Source organism: Chroicocephalus ridibundus, chromosome 10 (assembly GCF_963924245.1).
Source record: "Chroicocephalus ridibundus chromosome 10, bChrRid1.1, whole genome shotgun sequence".
Lineage (NCBI taxonomy): Eukaryota > Metazoa > Chordata > Aves > Charadriiformes > Laridae > Chroicocephalus > Chroicocephalus ridibundus.
The window spans coordinates 22,851,890-22,865,201 of NC_086293.1; the positions used below are offsets into that span (position 1 = coordinate 22,851,890).

Genomic DNA, 13,312 nt, shown 5'->3' on the forward strand with positions numbered 1-13,312 from the left:
GGTACATGTGTGTGATCAGGGTCAGTGTTTTCAGCAGATCAGTTTCTTGATCCAGTTCACTGCGTGGCCACAGGACTCGCTGCCAGCACAAAGGAGGGAAGAGATAACCCAAAAAACCCAGCCTGTTTTCTTACAACAGGACTACCATTTACTCTTAAAGATCGGATTGAAATAAGATGTTCTAAATAAAAATACTTGAGAGAAAAAAAAAAAGAAAAAGTGATCCATACCCTTACCTTTCCGCGTGTTCTCCGTCACATCTACACCAAACTGGATGATGTCACCTGACATAATTTCACATGGTGGGCTTTCCTCAGATCCTCTACTCAGTCTCTGACTATTAATAAAGGTACCATTACTACTTTTAGTGTCTTGAAGATAGAACTGTAGAACAAACAAAAAGAATACAAGGTAAGTATCTGGAAAAAAAAAACAAACAAACAAAAACCAAAACAAGAACAATGAAACAAGTTCCAGTAAAATTTTATTTGCTAAAAAATACAGCCTGACAAATGGACAAGGGTATCAAACTCAAAACACCCTCCTCAGGATGCAACACCTTCACGTTATCAAGAAATGTTTGTACTTGCGTATTAGTTAACATATGATTGAATTCTAGCACACAGACTATGCAAATAATTGCTACAAACCGTGCTTAACCTACTGCCTGCATGGAAAGGATCAGACACTGCTAGCAACAGCATCTTTTGGCACACATAAGTAAGAATTTATATTCATGTTGGTCAACACACAAAAATTCTAAGTGTTCATACATTTAAGGTACCAGCACTCCGTGGCAGAAACGTGCTGTAGGGAAGAGTACCACTGAGGGCACAAGGAAAAGCTTTAGCAAAAGACAGAATCAAGAAATTGTAAGATGAGACCACAGTGAAACTAAAGGGAAACAAAACCTAGGATGTTTTTACCTCCCTGGGATAACTAGTTCACACCATTAATTTAATCTCAAGATTACTGCATCATCAAGCACCTTTGCAAATATCCATTTGTAGATTTAATTAAACTTTAATAGCAACTTATTGAATCTGAAACTTATGACACAAGACTTCTAGTCAAAACTGCTGCATCTGAGAAGAGGTCACAAGTGAGTCACCCGGCAGAAGACCAGAGTCACTGGCTGAGACCTGATCAGCAGAGAGCATGAAAGAGGGCACTGCAGTCTTACTAACCAGCCAGGTGTAACTACTCAAATGAGTCACTTACAGAAGTTCAAGATGGCCATAGTTATTACAGGAACCTGATGGGACAGCAGAAATCCCTGCCTTCCTGCACTCATAAGGAATCTCAAGTCCCAAAGCAAGTGTAAAGCTGGAGGAGAGATGTTGCCTTCAGAGAAATGAATGTATTCCCGTGTTTCTCCTATAAAAGCAACTGATGATTTTTTTCAGGATTCCATTCCAACTTTTCCGTACTTTTATTTGCCCCTGTTATCACACTCCTCGAAAAAGGTGACATATAGCTCAAGATAATAGCGTCAAGGGAAAAGGTGGGTTTAAAATGGAATGAGAGATCAGCACTAGGGCTCTTCAGGTCTCCTATTGGAAAATGACACCAAGCACGTGCGTCTTACACGCTTACCCTGAGCAGCCCAACGCAGCGCCCCTAACCTCAGAGCTTAAGTGTCACCGGGTATGGAAGATGGGACTCAGTACAGTAATCCAAGGGAATGCCAGCACAGGAAAGCTCAGCTAGGTGTAACGTAATGACAGAATGAAAAGCAGCACATGAAAGATATTTTTTTTCCCCCCAACAGATATGCCTTTGATCTTAAATTGAAGAAAGAGAAAATAATAATCAAACAGTCATATGTTCATAAAGATGAAGGGTAAACACAAATTATGGACAGATCAAGAAACTAGGGCTGCATTCTCTGCATTAACAACCAGACCCACCCATATAATACTGTGTGTTATGAAATACTATATATTACTACCTAATAATATAATAGTATATAGTACAGATTTTATAACAGTTACAAGTTTAAAAGCCAATCAAATTAATTAGCTTGTTAATTTACTAATCTGAAAGTACCGAACCCTCTCATGGTTCAGTGCAGAGATAATTATCTTTTTACTTCCTGTTTGTTTTCAATTAGCGTTCTGCTCCCTCTGAAAATCCTTCTGTTATGAAAAAGTGAGTCACAAGCAAGGAGAAACAAAGAAGCTTGTGCTTCTTTGTTTTTCCCCACCCTTTTCTTTCCTATGCATAATATCTGCCTTTTATCCCTCCAAGTTTTTGATTAATCACTGCCCCTTGTAAACAGACTTCCTCAAAATCTGCAGATGGGGCCGAGAGGAGACAGCACAGGGAAACACAGGAGAGTGGCCACGGGAAAGGAAGTGCAACAGAGCACCAGCAGCACAAAATTCACAAAATACCAGTAGACTCTCAGAATTCAAACGGTAAAAAAAAAAAAAGTCTGTAAACACTTGGCCATAGAAAATACACGTTAAATTTAGTATTATTATATTTATGTCCATTTAACTGTATGCTACTGAATTGCATTATATAAATTTTAAAGAAGTGATGCTCTTGAAGTCTTTACAACAGGATTAAAATACTCTCCTCTTCCTGCATCTAGTAAAGAAGTAAAACTAACAACATGTAAATAAGCTGAAGTCTAAATAGAAATGCTCTGACTTCAAGACTTAGCAAAAAGGATTTAGTCGTCTTTAATAGGTCAGCAACCCCCAGCATTGGTTCCTTTCATGTAGTAAATTCAAATGTCATTTCCATTCTAGTTTTCCTAGTTCAAATTATCTTAAAGGTCTACCTCCTTCATCACTTCTGTCATTACTAGAAGTTATCTTTAGAAAACAAAATCAAGCACAAGCCCTGAAACAAACAGGTGTATACGATAACTAATATTTATGGTAGTACACTGGAAATTAATAAGTTATTAATTATGCGGTATCCTTGGTGGGTTCTCCAATTCCCACCTTTTACACACCAGCTACGTACACCAACACCTTTTACACACCAGTACCAGCCTTCTGTGAAACCGGCACATTTGTTTTTCCCTGCTTTCCAGCACAAACCAACAACATTCCGCAGCAGTGCCAGCTTACAGAGGAACTATAGATCTTTCCCTGATGCTCCTTGCTGAGTTGCACCACCACCACCTCTGTAGTTGTACTGGCTCAAGCATTTGTTTAGTCACTGCAAACCAGCTTTGAGAGCTGATGCAAGTTATGTGAGGAGGCGCTTAAGCCAGTACTGCCAGAAAAAAAGGGCAGCGTATACTGACCTAATTAACACTTGCTTTTATAATTCACACTTCCCTTCAGATCAAGCTAAAGTCCCTGCCCGTTCGTGCCTCATCTTAACAACTAGTCCAGTTCAGAGTGGAGAGGATACCTCGTGAACGTCCAAAACACCTCAGCTTTTGAGGACTAGCAGACATAGTGGTTAGAGACACAGTTTAGATTAGTGATGGGTTTTGTCAGAATTAGGTTGATGGGTGGACTAGGGGATCTGAAAGGTCCCTTCCAGCCTAGGCAATTCTACGGTTCTATGACTGTTAAAGAATTATCACATCCTTAATTCAGATCACAACTATATATACGTATGGTTTGAGTACTAGTTTTCCCTCTTTCTTAAAATACAAGGTAACATACAACTATTTAAGAAACTTACTCTCCAATATCATAACACCTTCTCAGACAGAAAAAGAAATCCCAGACCATTTCCTCCTTAGTAATTTAAGTTCTCATGATAGTTTGCATTGTCTCTTATTTATACCCCATTAACAAACTCAGTTAACTGCAGACATCCTACCATGCTGCTTCCACAAAATATATGGAGACTTTAGAATAAAGTCAAATTTGCAATTCATCAGTACACTCAATCTTCTCCAGTACAGTCCATCTTCTTTAGAAACTGCATTAAGGAGGTTTCAAAAAAATTATAAAATTTCATATTCCCTGTTTTACAGGGAATTATGTATTAATTTAAAAAATCTAGTATTTATTATATTCTGAGTTAATATCCAGTTATGCAAACTGAACAAAAGAACTTCCTCTTCTTTGACCTATGGTGTTTAAAAGCCTCATTCCATTTAAGTTCCATTGCTTTCTAGGTCAATGACTCAGAAGAGTAAATCACGGTCTACATTTTACTTTCATGCAGTTAGATAGCACTACAATTGTTCCCCCTGTAACAAATTCCTAATATTTCCTGATTAATGAAATATAAAATTCTTCCATAGAGATTCCAGAGGACAATACGTTAAACTTATGCAAATACAATATATGAACCCTTGCTGATATTAGGAAGTTATAAAATTGCCATGCTCAGGAAGGACAAATTTTAACTTCACCTATGAAAAGTAGGTAGACCGTTTTCTTCAAAAACTAATAACTAACAACAACAAAAATATTCTGCTTAATGATTACTACTCCAATGTCTTCCAAGAGGTAGGCTGAAGATAACTCCTTTCTTAGCCTGACAAGTGAGAAAGTCATGAAGTATTTTGTTTCCCAAACCATACGCAGTTCTGGTATAGGACGAGACACTTCTGAAGGACCTCAGAGAAGATAAAGGATGGGCTCAGAGATGCACAGAGAATCTTGAAAAGAAAGCAGCATGTTTTTTCAGCAATTTAATTACAATACAACACAAGGTTAGAACAAAAAACTGATGAGCTTTTGATTCATATCTTACTATAAGACTCGCTTTTAGCACTGCTATTTTCATCTCCATCTTGACAATATACTGCATCTCTCAATACACAGCATTATTTCACTGATGCTCAAACCAGAAATTTAACATGAAGTTCTAGAATTAGCCTAAAATGTAGCCAAATGCATCATCAAAAATGAACTTTTAATTAACTTGCTAGTTTAACATTTTGGCTTTCTCAGAAAAAAATTAAAATCTAAACATACCAGCAGTGCATAATAATCAATCACACGCTCAAAAGCCAAAGGTACCAGAGATCTTTCTGTTCTATAACTGTTTATTACAAGGTAAAGATGGAGAGTAAGTGCTCCACATACAGGACAACAGGAAAAAAAAATAAAGATCCATGTTTAAAGAGTAAAGTCCTCTATTAACGAGTTCTTGACTGTTTAAATAGTGTTTTTTCAAAAACTTTTATGGCCTAACTGCCCCAGCTACAATACAATGAACAAAAGAACCTCAGGTCTCTCCTAGGGTAGGACTGTACCAGTACTGCAGGAAGGCACTGAATCAAGAACGGCGATCAAGACAGACTCACGTAACACTTGCGATCGCTATGTATAGCCATCCTTTTCCATTTTAAGAGCACATTACTGCTACTCCATCTAACCCAGCTTGAAACTGCAGTTCAGGAGAACTACGCTGAGAATTACAGTGAGGAAAATTACTGGAGAACGGAGACAGCTTTTCTGCACAGATGCGAGATTCACTCCATGAAGAGGAACAAATTCTACATCTAAAAATGCAGACATAGACCAAAGTATATTAACAATTTCAGCCTTATTCCGTAGCTGAATTAATAATTAAATAAATAATAAGCACCAAAATGTAGGCCATTGCCTCTTTTACAGAAAGTCAATCATTAACATATTCTATGCATTCAATATATTTTCACTGCCTAGACAACTAATATAGAAAGAGAAACCCAATTTCAGGACCTCCTAAGTTTATCATTCTTTTCCTCATCTCTTATTTTCTGTGTGAAAGAAGTATACACAACTCCCATGTGCTTCAGAGCCCTGTTACACAGGCTTTGAGACATTAGTTTAAACCAGAAAGATTTAAATTAATCTGTCAAATTCTGAACTATAGACACTAAGGAGATGACAACTTCATTTCTGCCATGTTTACTACCACAAAGGGGCAGAAAGGCTGTTGGCTACAGCAGTTAAGCCATAAAATGCTGCAGTTAAGATGACAGATTCTTCCCCTATTCATGCTACAAACGAAGTGATCAGTCATTAAGCAATTAATGCTGGCATTACAAATGCACCCCCTGAGTACTAAAGCTAATACTCAAATCCAGCAAGTAAACGGGGATCTAAAAATTGGAATATTTATCCTGGTCCAAAATTGGACTGAGTAATACAGCTGTGTTTACTCGTTTCACGCTGAGTATTCTACTAGGAGGCGAAGTACATTGGCTTTGCACAATCTGAATTGTGCACAAAGATTTTAAAACAATACCTAATGGGGTCAAACCAATACGGCCTACATTTATCACACTGCAGCCAGGAAGCTTTCTCTCGCATACAATTAAAAGATCATTTTATCATTCTATCTGAGTATGTTCTCATTTTGGGAGCAGCACTTCTGCTAGCAGAGCACGCTGTGCAAACCACACTGAATTCCAAGTCACTCCTTTGGCTGTAAGACAGAGAAGTTCAAATGCTAAACTATCTCCAGATCCAATTGACTGAGTTCCTCATTCTGGTCTGCTTAGACACATCCTAAATTCCTTTCCTCTCACTCGCCTAACTCCACCCACCGGTCAAGGAAGTAGAAGTATTTATCTCCATTAGTAAGCAAAATTCACAGGGTGGGGTACATCAAGCAAAATTGCTTTTCTATTTAGTCTTCTATTTCTTAAACACATGGATCTAATAGCTCTTTGCTTGCTTTACCAGCTCCTTCAACTTAGAAACAAAACTAGTGCACTAACTTTTGAGTTCTTCGCAAATCTCGTTTTTAAAAGGATTCTAGCTTCCTGAGGGAGGCACAGGCTGCGGAACTAGAAGTGACTGGCTGGGAAGGGATTTCCCAGTCAGCGCGAGCAAAGAGGAGCGGCAGGCAGCTTTTCAGGGACACTAACTATTGAAGGTCCCCAGGGAAAAGCACAACTTGCTTGCAGTTTTCAGTAACTTCTTTGGAAAATGCACTTAACCACTCTTTCTGTACAGTAAGTAAGAAAAACCGAAAAAGCAAGCCTTTGACAACACAGCACTGGATAGAAAAATATTCACCTTAAGTTTTCAACTGAAAATGTAAACCTAATCTAAATCTGGCTACTCTGATGAAAAGGTTAAAATCCTCAGCTACTCCCAGGAATTCAGTGCCATCCTGTAGCTCCAAGGGGCAGGAGGGAGAGGACAGCAGTGAATCTGCTCTTTGCTGACCGAGTTATTCCGTGTCTGTTGACTGTACTGCCAGGGCAACCCTGCCGGCTGCTCATACCTGTTGTCAAGCAAAATAAACTGTGGCAGTAAAAGCAGTTTTGTGCCAGCAGAACTGGGTCTGGGTATAAACAGAGTTCAGCCTTTGCTGGATATAAGGTATTAATCCCCCTGCTGCTTGCCATGTCCTGATAGTTCCAGTGCTTTGAAGTTCACTACAGGCCCTGCCAGTCGGTTAACTTCTGCCTGAGCTAACCCACGGGCCATGACGGGGAAGGGAAAGCGGGTTGGATTCCTGGGGAGGAGGAGGAACCACCTCAGGTAGAGAGGCAATGACCAACACTGAGAGGCACTAACAGCTTCAACTGTGCAGAAAACATAGGTTTGCCCACACCCTTGAGTTGCTCTAGCGTGTCCCTCAGCAGCAAAATGTCACCTTCCTCAATAAACCAGAGCAAACATTTCCAGGTGTGTTGTACCTGCAAACATTTAAGCACAGACCTTTCTTTTGACATACTGCATCGCAATGCTTATTTTAGCTGGCGAGTTCTAGATATACTTACACCATCAGCATTTTAAAAGATGGCATATTAAAAGCATTCCCAAAGAAGAAAAACATGACAGCATGTTTGCAGAGTTAACACCATCTCCTACCTGTTGTGCCCTTTAGACAAGAGCATTTACTTTCTAAGCCACTGCTCAAACCCCACGTTTGCTAACAGTTGTAACTGAACTTACTGGTCTGAAGGTGAAAAGCTCAGGACTCAAGGTTACTATTAGTCAACAGCTCTATGGTATTCTTCAATATTTGTGGTTATCCACATAATCTACTTTACATCAGGAAAATTCAGAGCCAGGATGTCAGACATTTACTTTGGAAGGATTTTTTTATTTGTGTTAGGAAGTGGTCGTTAACAACAGAAAGGCTACTAAAACCATCAAGCAATACTTTTAATTATTCAGTTTTAGAACTAGCTGTGTAGAGCTTAAAAACATTGTATTTAAATGTTTTCAGCTATTTATTATCAAATAAAATTCTTGAGAAGTATTGCTGCATTTTTCAAAGTAATTCATATTAAAGAGATTGGCAGAAGATGGCTAAAAGTTTAAGGTTAGGACCTCAAACTGTATCACAATCCAAGTTCTCTGGTTTAAAACAAAAGCAAAAACCCACGCTCACAATCTAAAGCTTGTGGATGTTTATAAAACAATGAGGATGAAGATCTCTACCGCTTGTCTCCAGAAGTCTGCTGTAATTATGAACTGCTGCCATAATTGAAGCCATAGTGCCATACCATTCAAGACAGCTCTTAACTCCCTCATAGTAATGGACAAAAACGAGGCAGCTGGACCCACCCCCATCCTGGTTATCAGCTCCTCACCCATCACAGAAAGCAGCAAAGTTGGCTCGATGACAGGGACACCTGAACAACTCTGCGAGGTTTCAGAATTCCCACATTTTCAGTTTGCATCGTTTGGTTGATATATAACAATGACCAGGCTAAAAATGAGCATATGGTAGAAGCTGGTTCCTAAGCCATATACTCAAACCTCCTGCAGCAGCAGCAGCGTTCAAGAAGAAAAATTCAAGAACATTTCACAACCAGAATTTGGAGTTCTCTGTATTAGGAGATAGCTTTCTGAAGTTGGAGTAAATTAAGAAAAAACACGATGACCTGCACCACCTTTGCTTTCATAAAATATAAGTAAACAAATGGCATTACAATTCCTGGAATGCCCAACGTCCCAATGATCAGTACAGAACTGCACAAATAACACTGACTCGCTTTAAGATTTATTTACTTTAGCTCTAAAAAGAACTATCAACACTCCAAACACCTAGAAGAACAAAACTTCAGGAAAAAATACAGCAACATTACGGTAATGGTAATTTATATGGAAAAAAAACTCTTTCACATGAGATGATGGTCACAGGATACCAACATTAAAGTAACAGTTTATACTGAAAACAGTGCTTTTACTCTACGATTGTGCACTCATCCAAAACTTTGCACAAAAGGTGCTCAAGTCCTGCTCCTGTCTTTTTTTTTTTAAAAAAAAAAAAAAAAAACAAAAACAAAAACACAAACCTGCAATGAACCAACACAAATAGAAACACTATCAGAAAGGATGGTTCCCCTTGCTAACCTATTTGCCCTCACAGAACTGGCTGCATTCAAGTAACCTCACAAACTCTGTTTTCTAGAAAGAACAATTTGTAACCTAACCTGACAGTTGTGAAATGAAGTCCTCCCAACAACCACGTTCTGTAACTGCAAAATGCAGTGAAACGCCCGGTCACAGAAGAACAAGTCCTGACCACCCTCTATCACGCAGTAACACCTCATTCCTCAGAATACTGTATTAAGATTGTATTGAATTCTGTATTAAGATGCAGAAGATTCATGCCGAAGGATGTGACCTGAAGCAATCCTAGGCATGATACACGATATTCATTCCTCTTGCTGAATAAAGTTTTCTGTTGTAAACAGAAAGTGTGGAATGAAGTAGTTCAAAAAGGTGAAAGTTACTCATGAGCGTTGATCTATCCGTAGATTATTCAAATAATCCAGAAATGCATTCAACTGTCAAAAGGAGCAGGATTATAAAATACTCCCCAAAGACCGCAAGATAAAGTGTTTTACCACAAAACGTGACAACACCGCACAAAAATAGATCTCTCTCCACATCAATGTCACTAGTTTTGATGCAAAAAGCTATTTTTAAAAAAGAAGAGATCTAGAAGAATTTTAATTTACAAGTAATTTGGTTTATATATAGCTAACTTCTTGCTACAGTGAGACATCTGTCACCATAGTTACTAATTACTACTCTTCAGAATACCTCTTTTACTTAACTTTTGTCCTCACACTTCACCAGAATTCCTCAAAATCAACCTTTGCTACAATTGCTGGATGGTTTCAGGACTAGAAAAATTTTATATTTATTCTCTTCACAGTTGAATCAAAGTCTGTCCCTTCACATATGCCATGCTTTAAAACTTCCTTTTGTAAGTAAAATACAGAACAGATTAGAGGACATGAACATCCTCAGAAATGGAGATACAACTCCATTCTGGATATAGACAAAGCAGAAAAGTTTCCTACAAAAAATATTCCCCAACTAAGTACTAATTATATACCATTTCCTTGAAGACAACAAAAAACACATTTGGATTTTCAGTCTACTTGAAGATTCTCAAGTAGAATTCTCACTCTATGTGAAATCCTCATCCTCAAGATGCTGAGTGATTTTTAAGGTATATTGCTGCTTTACGTGCTAAGCTAAAATATTTTAACAATAAAATGCAATCAAGGGAAAGATTCCTGGGAAATGGTTACTCGCACATGGTCCCAAGATGCTCAGATTGACTCATTAGAATACAAAACCAATAGAATGAAGAGACTTATTTTGCATTACTGCTGTCACAGATGACAGTATCTTACACAGCATACAGAGACTTTGAAAAAAATTTAGTGCTCCTTATTGAAAAGCTGACTAGTGTAATGGTCTCATCAAACCAGTAAAAACTAGATAAAAAGCCCACAAGTTTCCAGAAGGACAGTGTACTTGTTGCAAGGAAGTTGTTCTGCTCTTTTTCATCAAGGAAGCTCAGTCTCTTGTTACACAAGACATTTCTACAGCTATGTATCATGGAGCACTGTGATACCAGCGGTTACTTGGTGTAATTTACATCAACTTCCATCACTACCTCAAGTGTTTACCCTGCGGACAACACACGGACAAGGTGACTTTCTGAGGTTTCTCTTAATGTTACTGTGTTCTCTATATTAATCAATTACGGAAATACACTGCAACTTAATATGGCTTTAAAATACAGGAACAAAGTGCCTTAACAAGCCATTACCCAGAAATCCAGGCTTCTTCGGGATAATCACTTAGAACAATACAGTTCAAAATATTGCTGAAACACTCATCAATTCTGATGCCCCTCCATGAATACTTTCGTCCAAAACTAGACTGAAAGCTAAACAATATTGTTTACTGTAATAAATTTAATGAGAGTTTGGCAACAAGACATACTCTAACTTTGCAATAACGAAAGTAAACATTATCTTGAACTGTACAAAGTCCCAAAGAGTGTGTTTTGGAGATAAAATAAAGAATTATGAGCTCCGCAAAGAGCTGGCTCCCATATAAAACTCTAATTTATTTTCAAATATATTTTCCTAAAGGTTTGCAATTTATCATTGCAATTTACTCTTACCTTCAAGTGGCAAAAGCACCCGTACTAATATTCTTCACTAGGGAAAAAACACTAAAACTATTCCAAGAACTCGACAGTTACATTCTGTGACCAACTTGATAAAGTGCAAGATCAAAATAAACTACGGTCTTGTCTCTGACTACAGCAATGACAAGTATGACACAAAAAGGGAGATTTATCATGTTTGGACATAGCTTTGCCCTAATTTAAGACGAGAGGTAAGCCATAAATCTTCCCTGGTCTTTAAATTTTAAGAGACTGACCTTATTAAAATCTTGCGTAATTAAAAACTAAACCCAAAAGATCTACAACACCTAAAATAAACACTAAATTGTTTTAGTGGGAAAACATTGGGGAATAGGCAGAATTGACAGAAAAAGCAGAAGACAAATGAAAAATAAGTGTTTAAAACTAAAGGAAATCTTGAAATACCATCAGGATCTGGCACAGTAAATACTTGGAATGAAAAATCTAACACCAACATTATCCATTGTTTCGGATTCCTCAAAAATCTTCAATTAATGAGATAACCAAGTGATTAGCAAAAAATTAACTGAAAACGAAATTTGCATTATTCAGCTTCCTCAAAATTCTTCAATTAACAAGATAACTAAGTGATTAGCAAAAAATTAACTGAAATTGAAATTTGCATTATTCAGCTTCTATCAGCAAACAATTACCTTTTTGATTTGCAAGCAAATTGGAGAAAAACCACAACAAAAGCCAAGATTACCAGTTACTCCACCAGATGAAGAGCAAAAAGAGAAGATCTGCTTATATGAAAGCAAAGAGTCTAAGGCAGCTCGTTACTTTATCAGGAAACTCCAACTCTCAACCATAATCCCGGACATTTCAAGGCAGGTGCAGTACTGCAAAAGCTGCTTAACGATCTTGCTACACACTGCTGGGTTTCTCCACTTAGTTAATCATTACATCAAAGCTCCTCTACTCCTTGCAAAGAAGGATCTCTTCTCACGTGTTCGCTTTTCAGCTGTATAGAGAATAAAGGGAGAAGCTGTTGAAACTATTTCAACCTTTCCTCATTTCCACTGCTTCCACGCCAGGCACTGTGCTTACCTACTGTCATTAATTCCACACTGCTGCTGGTTTACGACAGAGAAGACTCCCAGTGATCACACATTCAGACAAAGAAAAAAGCCCCATCAGATTTCACAAAGACCTCCAAATGCAATAGCAGTTTGGTATCATCACAATAACACTACATAAAAACTCTAAAAATATCCTGAAAAATTTATGAAGAATTGTCTCCCTTCCTTTCAGCAAGGGACGTATTCCATCTGAAAGGACTTTTCTAATGTGACTGCAGCATTTTATTAATTTTTTTTAAACAAACACCTGCAGTAGGCCTAGTTAATTTATCTCTCCTTTGCACAAAGCAAAGACTTCTTGCTTTCTGACATCATCTGCTCATGGACTATTTATTAACAGATGACAGGCGTCAAAGAAAATAATGTTCAGCGCATTTCTAAACTGCAGTTAAAATGACCATATCGAGCAGCTTAATGCTATGGTGATATAAATTCAACGCAGACAATAAAGATGCGGGAGGACAAGTCCTAACTCAAAAGAACTGCCTATGTAGAAATGACACTGTACTAGTTCTAATCATGTCAAACTAGATATTTTTGTAACAGGTCCAAACCACAAATACTACCAAAATACAGCGTAGTGAGAATTGACTGCACGCTTCCTCATACTGAAAACAAGGGGTCACCAGAGCAATAGGCTCCTCCGCGTTTTTCTGAAGACTTCTCTGCATCAAGCAAGAACCAAAACTTTTTTTTTTAAACACTAAATTTAATTTTTTTTTCATTCTGTGTTTTGAACTTCAGCATTCCATACAGAGAGCAAATGCAATTAACTGGAAACCAGACACCATCAGAGAAGGGTGCGGCTCCATCTAAAGACGGAAAATTCATTTTCCAGCACAGAGGAGAAATTTGACAATTGGGAGTTTAATATTTGTACTTAA

General features: G+C 37.9%; 1 protein-coding gene across 28 annotated transcripts in view; it reads right to left on the minus strand.

Annotated features, from left to right (window-relative positions):
* The window catches only part of SLMAP (sarcolemma associated protein), an 87,678-nt gene that overhangs the window by 51,138 nt on the left and 23,228 nt on the right, over window positions 1-13,312 (minus strand). For 14 of the 28 annotated variants that reach the window (XM_063348540.1, XM_063348530.1, XM_063348534.1 and 11 more), the window contains exon 3: window positions 237-384. In XM_063348540.1, coding sequence (XP_063204610.1) covers window positions 237-384 — 148 coding nt within the window. Of the gene's footprint in view, window positions 1-230; window positions 385-12,052; window positions 12,161-13,312 lie in introns of those variants that run through there. The other 14 variants (XM_063348537.1, XM_063348529.1, XM_063348532.1 and 11 more) reach the window with 2 other exon arrangements.